This window comes from Salvia splendens, chromosome 1, assembly GCF_004379255.2.
Source record: "Salvia splendens isolate huo1 chromosome 1, SspV2, whole genome shotgun sequence".
NCBI lineage: Eukaryota > Viridiplantae > Streptophyta > Magnoliopsida > Lamiales > Lamiaceae > Salvia > Salvia splendens.
Genome location: NC_056032.1, coordinates 2,718,665 through 2,739,077, shown reverse-complemented (window position 1 = coordinate 2,739,077; position 20,413 = coordinate 2,718,665). Strand labels below are relative to the sequence as shown.

Genomic DNA, 20,413 nt, shown 5'->3' with positions numbered 1-20,413 from the left:
TCTCTCTCTCTCTCTCTCACTAACCTGCAATGGGGAAGCTCTGCTGTGAGTCTGACAATGGCGGAATCGACATCCAAAGACTTCTCGTTGCGATTTTGATTGCAGTCATACTGATGGCGTTATGCATGCCGGCGCCAAGAAAACGTGTTACGTATGTGTATCGTTGTTAATTCAAGAAAATCGGTATGAAAAATCTTTGAACACTTCTTCTCTGTGCTGTGTGTGTGTGGGGAATGTGAGTTTTGATTATGAAAATGGTAGATTATGTTGAATTGCAGTGTGTAATTTTCAATAGATATATGTTCTAAATAAAACCTACTCCTATATTTCTATTGCTAGAAACATTGCATTGTTTCATCCCAAGAATCAAATGCGTTTGTGCTGTTACAGTAATCTTTATTTTTTTTTAAATAGTACTAGTTTTTAACAAGCTTATAATGTTGGTCTTCTATCAATTTCTGTAACAATTATTTTGTAATTGAGGATGAATACCTCTACAACCTTATATCAATTATTATATGGTAGTTGGATTGTCACAAATCGCTTCAATTTTATTGTAATTACTCCAAACATAATTATAATCAGAGTATCCTGACTTAATGTTGTTGAATTTGTCAGTAATGAGATGCTCGACAAATTAAAAAAACTATAATTATAAAATCAAATTTCATAATTTGTGAAAGTAGCAATTAATACTATTAAATTAATTGTATTTGAGTCGAGTCTATTGACGTGAACAATTCAAAATTAAACTGCTTTTACTAATTGTTTCTTTGTTGCCTTTTTCAGATTTCTGGATTACTGATTAGCCTTGTGAAATGATACTCATGGCTCATTTGTTTTTGTTTTTCTTTTTCTTTTTCAAATTCAATTTTCACTTTAATTGTGTCTGGACATAAATCCAGTTTGATTGAGGAAGATTTGAATTCCCAACTGTATTTGTTTCAGATATTCACATATCCTCTATGTATTTGTCAGATAAAAATATCCTTGATCATATGAAATAACTTCTTGAGCCCTTTTTAATACTTGAAAAAAGAAACTAGATTTATAAGTATGTAATTGTGTATGGACTTAATCCTAATTTGACAACGAATCTTGACCCGTCAGATCGTTTTACACAAAAAATCCGAGAGGTGTGAAACACGACCACAACGAATTCCGCCTCTAACTTCTGTGGTTTGCAAGCTATTGCACGTAATCAAAATTTATCGAAAATGGATTGTAAGTAAAGAATAATTACAAGCTGCAAAGGTTTGTAATGTACAAACACATTTTATCTTTAAGCATACTGCAATCAGTTTGATCTAAACTTTACATGATTATTATACATTTACAAAGAAAATGAAGAAATTGCAACCCCATATATTTACATTGTTGAAAAATCAAACCCTTTTTCATATCTTTACACATGAGCAACTTGGTGAGACCAGGAGGTGTGAGTTGACTTAGCAGCAGAGATCTGTACACGGATGACCTCGTGGACTGCGCCACGATGAAGCACGCCGAGGACTTCTTCCTTGGACACAGCAAGATCCCCCAACGAGACGTTCCTCAAGTGGAACTCGTCCCTTAGGCGAAACCCGTAGAACCATCTCCCGAGCTTCCACCACTGGACGCACACCTGCCTCTCCGAGACCTCGCTGCTATCAAGTGCTTCGATCACATTCTCAGCCTGAATATACAATACTACTTTAACATCAACACAAGCAAGAAAATCACAATTCAAATGCATCTCTGTGAATTTTTTTCTTGAAGTTTGTCACAGATCTATGCAACTTAACAAGTACTGTTATCCGTCAAAATGAAGCACGGACTATAATCAAACGGGCACAACAGGGGTAGCAAGTTACCGGGATTTCAAGCCAAACGACGCAGTAATGCAAGCCGACCAAGTTAAGCAGCACGTTGAGCTCCGGCTTGAGCAAGAACATCTGAACATCTTTGAATCCAGCCTGATGCGAGTTCAATAGTTCAACTGCCTTCAAATAATTCCCAACCTCGATGGACTCATATGCTAAAGCTCTTTCGATAAAATCCGCGACTGACCCTACTTTTCCTGCCATCTCGTTGTGCTTGCTTACGTACAAACCTCTCCATCTCTACAGTGATCAAACAACGCAAGAACCTACGTTAAGAGCCGGATAAGAGTAACAGAACAACTCATACAAAGATTGATGCATAAATCAAGATCGAGTTATCGTAAGCACTATGATCATTCCGAATGCCTTACTACTAGTCGATCTACAACACGAGGCAGAAACACAAGATTCCCCAATTCACAACTTGTACAACATTTCATGTCCCACTCGAGTAATAGAAAAACTCATACAAGGATTAGTCCACTATTTATAACAGAGATATCCTCGTGCTAAGATAATCTTGATTGCCTTTCTACTACTCCACGACACGAGGCAACCCTCCAATCCACTACTCGTACCGTTTCATATCCCATTCTACCAAGAAAGAAACTTTAAGTATAACACAGAACAAAATGAACCCCTAATCATAAAAATGCATAACCATCATTTGAAGGTCCCATTTGAAATGGATTAGAGGATTTTATCTGAACATCAAGAACCTCAAAGTCCCTAATTCCACTTACAAATGAAGGGAATCAAGCATAGCATTAGTAATTAATTATAACCCCAAAATATCAAGGTCACTCAATTTCCATTCAGAAAAAAAAAACTCAGCAAAAATAAACCAAAACATAAAAAATCTGAACTTTACAACAGCATAAAAAAGAATCAAACCACAACAAAAAACTCAAACTCAAACTTCTCCAAAAAACAAAAAACAACCTTGGAATTGGGGGTCAATTTCTGATCGTTGGATTCACTCTGATCCTCAAAAATTAGAGGCCACCTGTCCTTGCATAGACCTTCCCACACACAATCAGACCCACACAGCTCCCTCCAGAACCTCGAGCAACTTCCTAATGAACACACATCAAAAACCTACAAAAAAAGAAATAAAGATCAAGTCTTTTTCAAAGCCCACTTCATCAAAAACGATTTCCAGCACAATTAAGACAAAATAATAAGAAAAACGTAAAAAAGAATTGATACTTGTGTGAGAAAGAAAGTACCTGAAGAGATGAGGCGATTTTGAGGGCAATATCGTAAGGCAGCGAATTCTGTATATTGATTGATCGATGCATGTCGGTGGGATGTTTAAAGAAAAAATCTTGGAATGAAGGGAGAAAAGGGAGATGACCGATTAAAAATGTTGAAAATGAGGAGATTGTGTATGTTATTCTGTTATCTTTCCAAGGTGGGATAGAGATTCTTAGAGCATCCGCAGCGGTGGCGAAAGACGCCACCGCCGTCCGCGCCGTTGGCAAGGCGCAGGACCGCCGCCGCTGCAGCCGCGCCGCTGGCACGGCGCTGCTCGATGTATCGAGCACGTCCGTGCCAGCGGACGCACACGTGGCGCGCTCCCATTCGTCAACGGCATAGCCGTTGTGTTTAAACTTTTTTTATTTTTTTTTTAAAAATTGGTATTTAATTATAAATAATGCTAAAAAAAAAAATATTTTCCAAATCCCAAAAATATGGCCGTTTTTTTCCCGTTTTTTCTGAATTTTTTTGATTTTTTTTTATTTTTTTTTCCCCAAAATCATCTATAAATACACACATTCATCATCCATTTATCACATCAAATCATCTCTCATTCATCTCTCATTCATAATTCTCATACAAACTATCAACACATTCATCACCCACTCAAAATCTCAAATGGATTTCACCCATATTATGGCGGAAGCGGAACGCGAAGAACAAGAATACTACGAACAACATCGTGCCGCTTACGAAGCATACGACGGTTGGCCAGAGGATCGAGACAAGACACACAATGCGCGATACTCGAATCCACAATCAACTACAAGAAGACCTAATCAACCACATGTGGGCGAAATTCGGCAACGAGTAGTGTCATTTTTAATTTTTAGGATTTTAATTATGTAATTTTTAATTTTTAGGATTTTAATTATGTAATTTTTAATTTTTAGGATTTTAATTATGCAATGTTTAATTTTATTTGTCATTTGTAATATTTATTGTGGGTTTTAAATGAATTTTAATATTATGGAAATGTTTTTGTGTAATTGAATTTTATATTAATTGTGCTCGTCCTTGCGGAAGAGCACAGTTGTGGGTGTTGTGCTCTTGCCAGAGAGCAGGCATGAATAGTACCGCCCGGGCCCACAACCGTGCCGCTGGCAAGAGCACGGTTGTGGATGCTCTTAGGCCATCCGCAATGACACCTAGTGCACCGCCTAGCCGAGCGCCGGCGCTAGGCGGTCCATTGCAACCGCCCAGCGGATTTCAGAATTAAAAACCACCGAGCGCTCGGCGGTTTCGCGGCGCTAGGCGGTGCGCTGGGCGATCCGCTCGGCGCTATTGCAGCTCCCGGATCGCCTAGCGCACCGCCGAGCGGAATTTTTTTTTCGAAACACTATATATACGCGGTTTGCACGTCATTTTCATTCGCTCCACTTGTTTTAACGAGTACTCTCTCTATCTTAATTTCTGTACAAGATCAACACCGAGAAATGAGTAACGCCGGTGGTAGTAGTGGTGGGGATGCTGAGGAGTACGATCGTATAATGAACGAAAGGCTAGAGGCCTATACGAACCGTGAGATTGATCAATGGATGCAGAGGGCCTTGCAGCCGGCGGTACCTCGACCTCGCCCAATGGTCCACCGCCGACAAGTGATTGATCGTGATCACGTAGCTGCACATCAGCGCCTATACGAAGACTACTTTGTAGAGGAGCCGCGGTTCAACGCCAACCATTTCAGGCGCCGTTTTAGGATGAGCAGGGCCCTGTTTATGTGTATTGTTAACGCTTTGGAGGATCGATATCTGTATTTCCGCTTCAGGCACGATGCGGCTGCCAGACCCGGCCACACACCTATTCAAAAGTGCACTGCGGCAATCCGGCAGTTGGCCTACGGAGGCGCGGCAGCCATGTGGGACGAGTACCTCCACATCGGTGAGACGACTGCCCTTGAATGTATGAAGTATTTTTGTCTGGGCGTGATTGAAATATTCAGTGATCAATATCTTCGAATCCCTACCCCCGAAGACTGCCAGGATCTTTTGCGGATGCACGGGGAACAACATGGGTTCCCGGGGATGTTAGGCAGCATAGATTGTATGCATTGGGAGTGGAAGAATTGTCCCGCTTCCTGGAAGGGATTCTACACTACCGGCTACAAGGGAAAGAATCCCACGATGATCCTCGAGGCCGTAGCTGATTACCGGCTGCGGATTTGGCATGCGTATTTTGGGATAGCCGGTTCGAACAACGACCTCAACGTCCTCAACTCGTCGCCACTTTTCAACAAGCAGTGCCAGGGTGTCGGTCTGACCATCAGTTTTGTCGCCAACGGCAATCGGCATGATATGGGCTACTACTTGGCGGATGGGATATACCCTAGGTGGCCCGTCTTTGTGAAGACGATCCGATGCGCATCAGATGAGAGGAAGGCCTACTTTGCGGCACGGCAGGAGTCGGCGCGCAAGGACATGGAGTGCGCATTTGGTGTGCTCCAGTCTCGATGGGCGGCAGTTAGGGGTCCAACGCGTTTGTGGCATGTCGACTGCATTGCTGATATAATGTACGCCTGCATTATCATGCACAACATTATTGTCGAAGATGAAGGTGTACAACTGACTAGTTGGACCAACGACGATACAAGCCACGGCGTGGCCGCCCCCAATGTACGGAGTGGGGTACCTCACGATGAAAACGGCCGCCTCCAAGCACATGCCGACATGCGCCAAACGGAGGCTCATATTCGACTCCAACAGGATTTAATTGAAGAGTTATGGACGCGGAGGACTGCACGGCGTTAGTTTTTTTTTAATTATGTAATTTTTTTTAATTAATGTACTTTTTAAATTTTAATAATATTATTGAATTTTTTTGTATCTGTGTCGTAAATTTAATTCCGTATTTTGTGTGATTGTTAATTATTTGTTTTATATAATTTTGAGTGATGTGGCTAGGCTATGGCTGGGCTATTTGCTTGTTTTGATGATGTGGTAGGATGATTTTTAGTGTTGATGATGTGGCAGGAGGAATTTATGGCTATGCTATGACTAACCTATTATTGGGCTATTCCTATTGTGGATTACCTTACAGTAATCAGGTATAGTGTACACGTGGGATTGTGTCTATTTTTCATCTCTTTACTCCAAAAGTCAATATTGATTTAAACGTGACGTAGCTAAATAGGAGCTATATGGTGCCGGTCCTGGTCCGATTCAGTTTGGAAACCACTATTACACACATGAATATAAATGTAAAGTAGTAGTAGACTAATAGTAATTTATTTATTTTCTATTAATCAACACCAATTTTCTTTTCTCATTCATCCTTAATTAACTCACATCTTTATATTTTACTACTCCATAAACCACATATTCACATTTTATTATAAAATTAATAGGAATATATAAAAGTATTGACTCACATTTCACTAATTTTATTCATTCACTTTTTACTATATTTCTTAAAATCAGGGCTAAATTTACTATAATATTTTAAAATTTGTACCAAATCAAACGGTGCCTATTTATGGGGGATGGATAGAGGTGAGCATTCGGGTTTCGGTTCAGTTTTTTGCCAAAACCGAACCAAACTCGAAAAACCGAAACTGAAAAACCAAAAACCGAACTTAAAAAACCGAACAAAACCGAAAAAATTAGTACTATATATTAATATATATATATATATATATAAAATTTATTTTATTTTATATATACTAATAAAATATTAATATATATAATATAAAATTAATAGAATAAATATATATAATATTATATTTAAAATATAATTCGGTTTTAAGTTTTTTTCGCCCGAACCGAAAAACCGAAATTTTTGTATTTTTAAAACCGAACCGAACTTTAAAAATAAAAAAACCGAACCGAATTTCAAAATGTCGGTTTGGTTTGGTTCTGTTCGGATATTTGGTTTTCGGTTTTTTTGCCCACCCCTAGGGATGGATGAAGTATAAAACAATGTAGATAAAGAAATAGAGGTAAGAAATGTGAATTATTTTGGGTAACACTTTAAAAACTGAAAATATTCTCAGTATATATAGATCACAAATATTTAATAGTACTATAAATATATTATTTCGTGATTTGAGATTTAAAGTCGTTAAGTATCGAAAACTTATATTTTGGACTTCATAAATTTTCATGACAATAATTATAAATTTTTAATGGTCATAGTGAATAGTGTTTATTGAGAATACCACAATGCGATTTATAGTTTATGGAGATATATGGGATTAAGAAATACTGAAAATGATCTTCCCATCAAATATCAACCATTCATTTGGATTCTACCATGATAGAATCACTGGTTATGCTATTTCTTCACCATTCCCTTCAGATTTTATTCATGTCCTGGAAATGCTTCACATTCATAAATCCTATTTCACCTAATAAAAATCCAATCTTCAAGAAATCAAGAAAATGTCCATTTGCACACCCTTCAACTGCAATGGTCTCAATCCCATCTCCTCAAAATCCAACACCTTCAAAAACCTTCTCACATCTCAATTCATCAGCCAAACAATCCCACACACTGTTCCTCTCCCTTCACTTCATTTGTCCCAATCTTGCAAAGCCAATCGAAAAAGATTCCAACTTGTCACAGCTTCAGCTGCTCCAGCGCTTGAATCTCCCAAAACCTCATTCAGAAGCAAAAACCCAAAGGATATCAATGTCCTGGTTGTGGGCTCCACCGGTTACATTGGAAATTTTGTGGTGAAAGAGTTAGTGAGGAGAGGGTTTAATGTGATAGCCGTTGCTAGAGAGAGAAGTGGGATAAAGGGCAAGAACAGCAAGGATGAGACACTAGGGTTGTTGAGTGGTGCAAATGCTTGTTTCTCCGATGTGACAAAGTTGGAATCTTTGGAGGGAAGCATTGAGTGCCTTGGGGTTTCAATTGATGTTGTTGTGTCTTGCTTAGCTAGTAGGAGTGGTGGAGTCAAGGATTCTTGGCTGATTGATTATGAGGCAACCAAGAATAGCCTTGTTGTTGGTAGGAAATTTGGGGCTAAGCATTTTGTGCTGCTGTCTGCAATCTGTGTGCAGAAGCCCCTCCTCGAATTCCAGCGCGCTAAGCTGAAATTCGAGGCGGAGCTGATAGAGGAGGCTGAGAGAGATGAGGGTTTCAGTTATAGCATAGTTAGGCCTACTGCATTTTTCAAGAGCTTAGCAGGGCAGGTTGAGCTGGTAAAGGATGGGAAGCCTTATGTCATGTTTGGGGACGGGAGGCTATGCGCGTGCAAGCCTATTAGTGAGCCGGACCTGGCTTCCTTCATTGCAGATTGTGTGTTGAGTGAGGAGTTGGTGAATAAGGTTCTCCCAGTTGGTGGGCCGGGGAAGGCAGTGACCCCGTTGGAGCAAGGGGAGATGCTGTTTAGGCTTGCTGGGAAAGAGCCTAAGTTCTTGAAAGTGCCTATACAGATAATGGATTTTGCAATTGGAGTTCTTGATTTCCTTGTCAAGATCTTCCCCTCATTGGAAGATGCAGCCGAGTTTGGCAAGATTGGGAGGTACTATGCTGCTGAGAGTATGCTGATTTGGGATCCTAAGACGGGCGAGTATGATGCTGATAGCACGCCTAGTTATGGCAACGACACGTTGGAGGAATTCTTTAAGAGGGTGTTAGAAAAGGGAATAGATGGCCAAGAATTAGGAGAGCAAATGATCTTTTGATTGAAATTCTTTCTAAATTTTGCTTACTATGTACCTACTATGTGAATGCTCTTGCTTATAATGTGAGAATTTTTAAAGAAGCATGTGTTTTATCTGACTCATTTTCTGTGCTTGATTCATCATTAGTTGCAACAAAATGGAAATGAGAGTTAACTTCTTGTGTTTGAATGCTGGTTATTTGCTCTGCATCGCGTTATGTTTCATCTTCTAGTGCGAAGCTTCTGTTGACGTTGAAAATGTTAACAGAAGTTATTGGAGCAAATGATCTTCTGTTGAAATTCTTTAAGCATGTGTAACTGAATCATTAGCTGTTCTTAATTTCTGATGAAGTTGCTATATGATATGTTCTTGAATTCTTGTATGCTTCTTTATCTATCGCGTAATGTTGCATATTCTTTGTTGATTGTTGAGAACTTGTCTTTCAGCTGTAGCATACCAGAAATCGCAGAGGTTTTCGTGCAATCTACTTTTCTTGATCACAAACCAGGCCATCACAAATCACAGAAATCTTTGAAATTATTTGTCACAGCAGCAATCTGAACAGGAAGAAATTCGAACGAAGCAAATACAAGACGATGAATTCTAGCTCTACATATGCACACACACAGCACAACAATAGAGGACTACAAGGATGATTGTGTTTCATAGATTCTGACTTAATGTGAGTGGTTGTGTCTTGGGATTTTCTTGGACAGGGAGCGGACCGACAGCAAGATGAGCAGTGCCAGCACGACGGATCCAAACAAGGAGACAGCAACTGAGCCCCCAATGTGCTTGCAGAAGTCGCTATACACGTGGCAGATCTTGTTCCATTGGACATGTTTGTTCCCCTTCAAACCTATGTAAGCAACACCGCCTGCTGCTCCCGTGGCTGCAGCCGTGATTCCCAGCAATAGCTGCATAATATGTACATTGTCAAGAGTACATATATTTTTTTGGCTAGATGAGCTAATGATCAGTGTTTGGCATGAAAACGATGGAATTTTGGAGAGCTTACGACGTCGAAAATGATGAAATGAGAGATGAGCCTTGTGTGGCTGCCTGGTTTGGAGAGAGCAAAGAGGGAGATGAGGGTTGTGAAGAGGCCATACAATCCTGCAACTGACAGTGCTGCTACAAAGAATCTGCATCATTCAATCATAAATCTCAATTTTCGGATAACTTATGGTTCTTACGCTACAAAAAAAAAACTGGCTTCAGCGACACTACATATCCTCGCTAAATACAGAGTAGCAAACACGAACAACTAAGTCGGAAAAAGGGCAATTTCGAGATTTCTTTACGTGCTCAGTAATTTTTTATACGTAGCAACAAGCATTTAGTAAGCACGAATTCATGCCACTCAATTTTACCTAGCTAGTAAATTTTTTTTTTCTCCATAACATCGTCTAGTTTTTAGTACTCTGCGACTAAACGCGTCTCGAAATTCAGAATTCAAAATTCGGAATATACTATAACCGTATTATATCAAAACAAATTTATACGTCCGCCTTATGACTTAAATACATGCAATATATTTAGACAACATAATAGTGAAATACGAGATGTAACATGAAAAATACTGAGCGTTGCTCACACGAAAGCCGGTGAATGGTTGAATTTTGCGGTTCGTCTAACGAGAAAGGGCGGAATTGGTATTTGGCCAACGACTTGTGTCTCTTTGCTAGTCACCATGACCAAAACAGCCGCTAAACCTGATGCAAACACCAAGAATCTCAGCACCACATCCGCCACCACTAAATTGTCCTTCGCCTCCGGCATTGGAGGTGGCGCCGCCTTCTCGACCTCTGTAGCTGTCGATGCCATGGATATGTGTATGTGCTGTTACTGTGTGTTGTGTGCTTGTTTTTCCAAAGTTGGGAGTTTGATGAGGGTAGGGAGATCATTTCTAAGATTATGGGATATATAAATACAGTAATCTTGTGCAGGAAAAGACCATTTTACCCTTGTAGGCCGGTATAAAAATATATAAACAGATTTAATTAAGTGAACAAAAATGAAATTAGTGGCTGTAATGACAGATCTTCCAGCTAATGAGCTGATAAATTGTATGAATTGGTTGTTATCAGCTCGATCTAATAATGCAAACGCGAACACGACTCGTACACGCAACAAATCCGTATCTATATTAGGTCAAAATTATCAGCTCTATTAATAATGCTACATTTTAAGTTATCATAGAAATGTTAAAAGCCTAGAAGTTATAAATAATGTTGTAGACATTTTATGTTATCATAGAAATGTTACATCTTACAATCAAAAGTTAAGGACTATAGAAATTAGAAAATTAGATTTTATCACCACTTGATGAAGGAAATGTCTCATTCATAAGTAGAAAACAAAAGGCTATAAATCCATTAAATGTTAAGCCTATGAGCTTGTGTGAGATGAATAGAGTTACACTATAACAATAACGTCTAAAAATATTTTATACTTATACACTTAAGGACGTTAATTTGGATTTCTATATATACCACCAACGCTTTAAAAAACGTCCTTATTTTTTTCGTCCCAACTAAAATAAGGGAACACAAATACAAACGTAAGCAAAAACCAAAAGATTCAGATAATTTATCATCAACTTATAAAATTCTTTCTTTCACATCTTAAATTACGACTATGTTTAAAAATTTTCCAACACAAAAAATTGGGTCTCAATTTTTGTGTCTTTAACTAAAAGATAAGTATTTTTTTATTGAATTAGTAGTATAATATACTCCTAATATCCTAGTGTATAATTATAAAGTAGTACTATATAATACTCCTACGAAATTACAATGTTAATATCATTAAATAAAATAGATAGTGGTAGAATAGGCGAAATCAATATTATCAGAATCAACTTGTAATAATAGTAATAATAGATGTTTGATTATATGTATCAAATGTATATTCATAATGGTACCAATATCACTTTCTAAATCAAAGTTGCGCAAATTTAATTATTTTGTTTATTTATTAATGTTTATATGATGATTTTGTTATTTTATTTTGAATGACTTCTTGCTGATAGCTCATAGCTCGTTATTTTTGTGTTTGAGTGTTTTGTAACATATCGATAGAGATGGAATGGACGTGATCTTTGGACTTCATTTGGTTGGATATTCCTCCACGCCCAAGCAACTTGTTCTATTATAAACAATTTGAATAAAATAAGGTCATTTTTGTTTAATTTGTTGAGATAGTGGTCAATTGAAAAACAATACGAATAAAATAAGCTTATTTTTGTTTATTTTGTTGAGATAGTGGTCATAATGTGGATGCAAGATACTTGGCCATGACATTTAAATGTGTTGGCAATAGAAACTAAAAATATAATATATAACGGTCCCATATCGGTGTCAAGAGAAAACTGAAACTAGTATATAAGTCTCATGGGCCCCTCCTCCTATCACCAATTGGTTTTAGGATGGAACCCACGGATTTCTATCATGGTATCAAAGCGGGTCGCCGACTGTGGGTCATATTTAACTGACTCAGCAGTATATCTGGGCTGAAACTGAAAAAAAACTACTGACCCAGCAGTATAACTGGGCTGAAAATTTGGGCCAAGTGGTCCCAACCGATTGAAAAAAATTGGACCGATTGTCCAATCGATTAGAAAAAAAAGTCCAACCCCTCCAAGGTTCACCTTGAAGGGTTTGAGGGAGGCTGTTGGCAATAGAAACTAAAAATATAATATATAGAAAACTGAAACTAGTATATAAGTCTCATGGGCCCCTCCTCCTATCACCAATTGGTTTTAGGATGGAACCCACCGATTTCTATCAAAATGATTTAATTATAGTAGTAGTATATTATTTGTGTTCACTTTGTTTTAAATTAAGTTAAACGGTTACAACTATGTATTATATATTGACTATTATTTTGCTTAACTATGGGAATGGAACAGTTTGAATTTTTGTATGTTCCAATGTGTGTGAACGTGAAAGATTGAATTCTTAATTACTGCAGTTGACGAAATCAAATAAATCATAATTATAATAGAATATATTCCAGATATTTATTTTTAAATAAATAACATGATTAGGTAGTATATTTCTTGAATCCATGACCATTTTTTTTCTTTTCATTATCCTAAGAACTGACAAAGCGGAAGCGCACATGCACGCAGGGAAATAAAGAAAAAGGAAATTCAAGCTACAAATATTATTCCAATTAATAAAATATTTATAATTGGAATTAACTGATCAATCCAACATATAAACAAAAGAATAAAGATAAAAATCTTTATTGAGAGAGTGATTTAGTTGATAAAATACTTCTAGTTCATTCAATAGGTCAGACGTTCGAGACATCTCGATAAAAAAATAACCATAATTTTATTTACTTTAACAAGAAACAACAATACACATAAACAATATTTAGAGAAATTTAATTGAGAAATATCTTGTGAAGATCTTCCCCTGCTGTCGATCCATTAAATTTAATAGAGCTTGGTTTCTACAAACAAGCAAACTAGGAGTAGTACTACTATTTAATTATTCCATTGTAATTATTGTAATGTAAGACAAATGTTGACTGATTTTATTATAGCGAGGAGAGGTTAATGGAAAGGTAAACTAATATAACTATCATATTTATCTTTTTTTCATGAAAATTTATTCTCCAATGTGAGAGGTATTTGAGAAGGTATTATACATTTTTCCATTTTGAAGAGGTATCTTTACCTCCCCATCAATGGAGAGGTAAAATCTTATAACTACCATATTTGTCTTCTTTTTATAAAAAATCCTTCTCCAAGGGGAAAGGTATTTGAGAAGGTATTACACTTTATATTTTTTAATGCATTTTGTACTATTATTTTATTTTTAGAAAATAATTTACCTTTCTATATACCTTTTCCTTTGAAATGTGTTACTTTTTAGAAGAGTATATTTCATTTTTAAGAAGGTAAATACATAAGATACATTTTCTATATACCTTCTTCCCGTTGAGACGCTATTAGAAATCAAAATCGTCAATTTGTACCATCAAAAGCACCTAACTTTGCTAGCTCGTCATTAATTTGAAGACCTCAACTGTATACATAATTACATACTAATATTAAACTAGCTAGTTTGGTGGGTAACTTTATATTAGGCACATTAATTATCTCCATAAAATGTGGGGATGTCTATAATCAGTATATCTTAATTAATAATCAACTTATAATTAGGGTGCTAACTAGCCAGGGAGAATTATGGGGTTAAATAAGGCTTTAATTCGAATTTATTGATTTTTGACTAAAATTTATTATTGTATGTTTCGAATTTATTGATAGACAAATTAAATTAAAGAAATATCTTGATAGTATGGGCTTGTTTGTTTGGCACGAATTCTCCAATATCAAGATAATCAATTTTAGTTAATTTTTTAATTAAATTAATGAGAAAAGTGAGAACAATTCTAAAAATAAAAATAATTATAAAAGTGCCAAACTATTTTAAGTGAATTCTAAAAATAAAAATAATTATAAAAGTGCCACAATAATTTCTTACATATATTTTATAAAAGTGCAAATTATAATTTGTGTTTATTACTGTTATCAGTATCTTACTTAAATAAACTATTTTAAGTGAATTCTACTTTAATTATTAGGGGAAATTTTGTGCAGGAATCATACTTTAATTAAATTTAGTGGTTACTTTTTAGTATTTAATTACTCAGTAGAACTTCAATCTAACACATTTTTCTCGGTATTTTAAAATTGAGAATAAATCATTTATCAAAAATCATATTTTTTTAATAAATTACTTTCTGCCAAAATATTTAAAATGTTCGTATTAAAAGTCCACTTAAAAATATTTATAAACATATATTTAAATGTTATTGTGCTAAGCATTTAGAGATTTCATTATTATATATATACCCATCGTTTTGAGCCTTCAAATACTATGTTTGTTGATTTATGGCTTTAAGCTACCTAATACTATAATTTATTCCTGGCATAATTATTAGCATTAAGTCGTATCTTAATTTTATTTTATCGGGTAGTTAATATCTTAATTAGTTGATTCTTATTCTCCGAATTAATACCTACAAAAGGTCATAAAGTAATTGCATATAAACTAATAAATTGTATTAAACTAATTAATACAATTGTTGTGTTGAAGGAGTCACGTACAAAATATTCATGTAATATTGCGTGATAATATATTCCCATGTTTTTCATCTTAGAGAGCATGTGAGAAAAGAAAGTGTGATAGATTTTTCTCATATTTCCTTATGCATATTTTTTCATAATAAATTTACAATAAAATAGAAGTCACATACATGGATTCTGGAGTGTAAAATCTTAAATTTAATACTCCGTATATTAAGTTTTTTATTGTTGAATTCTATTTGGGCCGATTCAAAGTGGAGTACTTGATTTTAGGATTAAATTGGGTCAAAAAATCTAATCCAATTAATTTAGGCCTATTTTGCTGGGCCCCCTACTTGGGCCCAATAATGCAAAAATATAAACACTCAATATTCTTTTATAGTACATCTCTATTTATATACTATGCCATCGAAAATAAGACCAACATCTCGTACCAATCCAAAACGCCACGCACTAATAAATTAAGTATTTACATTATTTACGTAATTTTAAGTATTACCCGTAATTTTTGAGCACTAAAATTTAGCATTAATACAATTTATTTAGTAAAATTTGTTTTTTTTCTTCTAAATATTAGTAATATAGATGTACCCACGTGAGTTATGTGGCACACTTTGACTAGAAAATGAATGATGTGCTTTTACACGAAGCGCCTACAAGCACGATATACTCAACAACTTACTCAAGAATGAATCTTACAGGTAGCTGCATTTCCTATTAGTGTTTTCTACACCATTCCCTGGTGATAAGATTTAAAGAATGATTTGCAAATCTTTAAAGTAAAGAAATAAAGTGGGATAGGATAACTTAATAAATTTAGCCAATGACTAAATGCTATACAGAGTGTCATTTATATACTAGATTATAGACCAAGAATTAAAAGTTGAGATTAAGACCATCCACAACCCCCTCGAAGTTGAGTTGGATGCCAACGTTTGATTTATGGGCAATGCGATTATGCCGAAGACGTATAATTTGATGCTTAAGATGGACTAGTCGGCAATGTCCAATTTCGAGCAACAACGCCATGAGAACCCCTTCTGTCGTTCGAAAAAAATGGGATTGAGATATGTTTTTTCCCTATTTTTAATTTATACAGTTTTTAAAATTTTGTATGTTTATAATTTAAATAATTTTAAGTTGTTTTCATTTTTAATTCCTTTTTTTATTTTTCAAATATTGAAAATGAAATAGTACATATGTAATTTAAAATTAATAAAACTGAAAAATTGAATGAGGCATAAGTAAAATGACTATATTGCATGCAATGTGACTGAACTATAGCTGACTAACATGATATATACTACTTATTTCATTATTTTTTAGTTAGTTCTAAATAAGAAATGTGTTATTTCCGTTGGTCTCAATAAAAATGATACTACTTCATTTCATTATTTTTTTTAGTTAGTTCTAAATAAGAAATGTGTTATTTTAGTCGGAAAGAAGATTAAAAATGGATAACTAGTTTTATGCAATGAATTATTGTGACATCGAATTCACCTCGACTTTTCCACTGAAATTATTGGAATCAAAACAGTGACCTCGCTGATCAAATTACTCCACCAACTGTTTGTTAAAATGTCTATATGAAGAAAGCAAACCAGAGGGAACACTTCCATTCAATTCAACAATGGCGGAAGCTAAAACTAAACAATTCACCATCTTAATGTTTCCATGGCTAGCTTACTCACACGTCCGCCCCTTTTTTGAACTCGCCAACAATCTCTCCGCCAAAAGCTTCCACGTCCTCTTCTGCTCCTCCGCCGTCAATCTCGACTCCATCCGCAGCAAAATCGCACAAGATCCCCCCACCGCCGTCGATCTAATCGAACTCCCTTTCCCGCCGCTGCCGGATCTCCCTCCCCACCTCCACACCACCAAAAATCTCCCGCCGAATCTCACCCCAGCTCTCATTCAAGCATTTCAACAAACATCCTCCGCCTTCAACGAAATCATGAACAGGACCAACCCCGATTTGCTGATCTACGATTACTTCCAGCCATGGGCGGCGAAGGAAGCTCGGCGACGAGGCATACCCTCTGTTTACTTCGCCACAGCCGGAGCAGCGCCGTTTTCCTACTTCTACCATCTGTTTAAGCACGGCGGGAGTCGACCTTTCCCCCACGAAGAGATATACCTCACCGATCGTGAAAAAGGAGACAATCGCCCTCCGATTAAGTTCGAAATCAAGGACGCGGAGGAAGACGAAGGTGCTTTCTCGTTTGGGGTTTTCGATCTGTCAAACAACGTCGTTTTGATCAGAGGTTTTCGAGGTTTTGATGGGAAATACTTCGATTATATGTCTGAGCTCTGCAACAAGAGAGTTGTGGCGACTGGTCAACTAATTCACGCGCCCAATCGTCGAATCGGAGAAGAGAATTCAGAGATTCTGCAATGGCTGAGTAGAAAGGAACGATCTTCGACTGTTTTCGTCTGTTTCGGCAGCGAACATTTCATATCCTTGGATCAAATTAGGGAGATTTCGAAGGGTTTGGAGATGTGCAAGGCGAATTTCGTGTGGGTGGTGAGGCTGCCGGAGGAGGCGGTGGTCGGAGGGTTTGTGGAGAGGGAGAGGGAAAGGGGGCTGGTGGTGGAGGGATGGGCGGCGCAGGCGGAGATTTTGAGCCATGGGAGTATCGGTGGATTCGTGTCGCACTGTGGATGGAGCTCGATTATGGAGAGTTTGTGGGCTGGAGTGCCGGTGGTGGCGATGCCGATCAAGTATGATCAGCCGATAAATGCGAGGGTTGTGGCGGCGGCCGGGGTCGGGGTGGAGGTGGTCAGGGGCAGGGATGGGTGTTTTAGTGGGGAGGAGGTGGCGGCCGCGATTGATGAGGTTGTTGGGTCGGAGGGGATACGAAGAAGGGTTCGGGATTTGAGTGAGAGGATGAGGAGGGAGGCGGAGGCCGCGGTGGAGGAGACGGCGGAGGAGTTGTTGTTGCTTTGTAAGAAGCGTGCAATTGAGATTTAATAGAATCATACTAAAATTATCTTTAATTTGATATTTGATACAGATTTAATAGAATCATACTAAAATTATCTTTAATTTAATATTTGATACGTAAAAAATCAATTAAATTGGAGTGTCCTCCCTTATCTTTAATTTAATATTTGATACGTAAAAAATCAATTAAATTGGAGTGTCCTTTTGGAGACAACCCCTAAAATTGGAACGACACATATAAAATTAGTATAGCCTCCATGTAAGAATGACACTCCTAAATGGAAGTACTAAGAGCATCTCCAATGGCGAACGTCCGGTCGGACGTGTGCGACGGGCGACCGGGACGTCCGCCATTATGGCAGGGGAGGTCGGATACGGATGTCCCGTGAGGACGTCGGCGCGACGGGCGGGCGGACGTCCGCCATTGTGGCGTGGGTCGGACGTCCGATTTTTAATTTTTTTTTAATTTTTTTTAAACTCTATATATACGGCTCGTTGAATTTTATTTCATTCGCACCACTTGTGTTAACAAGTTTCTCTCTCTACATCTCTAATTTCAAGTATATCTAGAATGTCTAGTGACAGTGATAGCGAGAATGAATTGGAGGTCGCTGTGGAAGGTGCGATAGATAGGCTGCTACAGCAGAGGGCTCAGCGGCGGGAGCAGGCTGCGGTACCTCGGTCGATCCATCGTCGAACTACAGTACCCCGTGACCACATTGCTGCACATATTCGGTTGTATGCAGACTACTTCGCTCCGCAACCGCGTTTTGGGGAAGCCTTATTCCGGCGACGCTTTAGGATGCATCGTCCGCTGTTTCTGCACATCGAGGGTGCTTTAGAGAGAAGATACCTGTATTTTAGGATCAGGGAGGATGCAGCTGGCAAACCCGGACTCACGCCCTTGCAGAAGTGCACTGTCGCAATCAGACAACTGGCGTACGGAGGCGCGACCGACATGTTCGACGAGTACCTCCACATTGGCGATTCGACAGCCGTCGAGTGTCTGCAGAATTTTTGCGCGGGAGTGAGAGCGATATTCGATGAGCGGTATCTTCGGAGTCCGAGCTCCGAAGACTGCCAGAGTCTGGTAGATATGCATGGGTCGGTGCACGGGTTCCCTGGGATGTTGGGCAGCATAGATTGTATGCATTGGGAGTGGAAGAACTGCCCCGCCGCCTGGAAGGGGATGTACACTACTGGCTTCAAAGCCAAGCATCCCATGATGATCCTAGAAGCTGTATCTGACTACCGGCTGTGGATATGTCATGCTTATTTTGGAGTCGTCGGGTCGAACAACGACATCAAAGTTCTCCAGTCGTCGCCCCTGTTCAATGCTCAGTGCAATGGCGTTGGTCCCGCCATCAGTTTCGTCGCCAACGGCAACCAGCACAATATGAGATACTATTTGGCGGATGGGATATACCCAAACTGGCCCGTCTTTGTGAAGACAATCAAGCATCCGCTCGGACAAAAGAAGTCATACTTTGCGAGCCGTCAGGAAGCAGCGCGCAAGGATATGGAGCGGGCATTTGGTGTGCTCCAGAGTCGATGGGCGGTAGTCAAGGGTCCTGCACGGCAGTGGTATATTCCCAACATCGGCGATGTCATGTACCCATGTATCATAATGCACAACATGATTGTCGAAAATGAAGGTGCGGAACTGACTCAGTGGACCAATGAAGATAATACGGGTGCAGGTCCAAGTCACGGCGTGGCCACCGCGAATGTGACTATGGGGGTACCTCATGGAGAGGTCGAGCGGATGCGTGCATTTGCCGACATGCGGCAAACAGATGCCCATGTTCGACTTCAGAACGATATTATCGAAGAGGTTTGGACGCGGAAGGGTTGACGTTGATGTTAGTACTTTTTTTTTATTTTATTATTATGTAATTTTTTTTTCAAATCATGTATGTTTTTTTAAATGAAGTTGTTAATTTTTCCCGTTCGTAATCGTGTTGAAATTTTATTTCCGTGAACGTAAATTGTTTTATTTGTGAATTTGTGATTTTTTTTTATTGCGGGAAGTCCTAGTGGGAAGGGCGATGGGAAGGGCGAATTGTGAAGGGGATGTCCTAGTGACGTGGCAGTGGGATGGGAAGTCCTAGTGACGTGGCGGGAGGTGTTTTCGGGATGTCCTAGTGGATGTCCGAGTGGGACATCCGCCCAGTGGAGATGCTCTAAGTGAAGTAGTGCTGGATTGAGGGATTTATTCAAATAATTTTGGGGTTTTATTAAGTTTGATGAAGTAGGTTTTATTAAGTTTGATGAAGTACTAGATTAGGAGCATTCATATTCGATGTTATGGTATGATTAAATATAATAGTCGTTTTATATATTAGAGGGAACATCATTTTAGGTCTACGGACTTTGCCAAAGTATCATTTTAGGTCTGTGAACTTTGAAAATATCATTTTAGGTCCGTGAACTTTGAGTTAGTATCATTTGAGGTACTTTTTACTATTTCTAAGTTTTTTTGGACGAAAATACCCCTCAATACCTTAAAGTATATATATTTTTAATAAATTTATTATATACTTATATTTTTTTATAAATACCTTTACAATATATTTTTGATAAATTTTCTAAATATAATTTGATCTTAAATATTATCACTTAATTTTGTGACATG

General features: G+C 37.9%; 4 protein-coding genes across 4 annotated transcripts; 2 read left to right on the top strand and 2 right to left on the bottom strand.

Moving 5' to 3' along the window:
* Window positions 1-1,255: 1,255 nt before the first annotated feature.
* On the bottom strand, window positions 1,256-3,269 carry LOC121793873. The gene is made up of 4 exons (XM_042191902.1): window positions 3,092-3,269; window positions 2,805-2,960; window positions 1,854-2,102; window positions 1,256-1,675 (listed from the first exon to the last, which is right to left on the bottom strand). Exons 1-4 carry the CDS (start codon window positions 3,161-3,163, stop codon window positions 1,406-1,408), a joined length of 747 nt encoding a protein of 248 aa, XP_042047836.1. The 5' UTR covers window positions 3,164-3,269; the 3' UTR covers window positions 1,256-1,405.
* Window positions 3,270-7,385: 4,116 nt separating this feature from the next.
* Window positions 7,386-8,829, top strand: LOC121808089 (divinyl chlorophyllide a 8-vinyl-reductase, chloroplastic-like). The gene has a single exon (XM_042208442.1). It carries the CDS (start codon window positions 7,499-7,501, stop codon window positions 8,747-8,749), a length of 1,251 nt encoding a protein of 416 aa, XP_042064376.1. The 5' UTR covers window positions 7,386-7,498; the 3' UTR covers window positions 8,750-8,829.
* A 371-nt stretch (window positions 8,830-9,200) lies between these two features.
* On the bottom strand, window positions 9,201-10,610 carry LOC121808096 (CASP-like protein 1). Its single transcript, XM_042208455.1, has 3 exons — window positions 10,326-10,610; window positions 9,747-9,873; window positions 9,201-9,645 (listed from the first exon to the last, which is right to left on the bottom strand). The coding sequence occupies exons 1-3, from the start codon at window positions 10,553-10,555 to the stop codon at window positions 9,406-9,408; spliced, it is 597 nt and encodes a 198-aa protein (XP_042064389.1). The 5' UTR covers window positions 10,556-10,610; the 3' UTR covers window positions 9,201-9,405.
* Window positions 10,611-16,242: 5,632 nt separating this feature from the next.
* Window positions 16,243-18,085, top strand: LOC121793861 (UDP-glucosyltransferase 29-like). The gene has a single exon (XM_042191890.1). It carries the CDS (start codon window positions 16,465-16,467, stop codon window positions 17,803-17,805), a length of 1,341 nt encoding a protein of 446 aa, XP_042047824.1. The 5' UTR covers window positions 16,243-16,464; the 3' UTR covers window positions 17,806-18,085.
* Window positions 18,086-20,413: the final 2,328 nt, after the last annotated feature.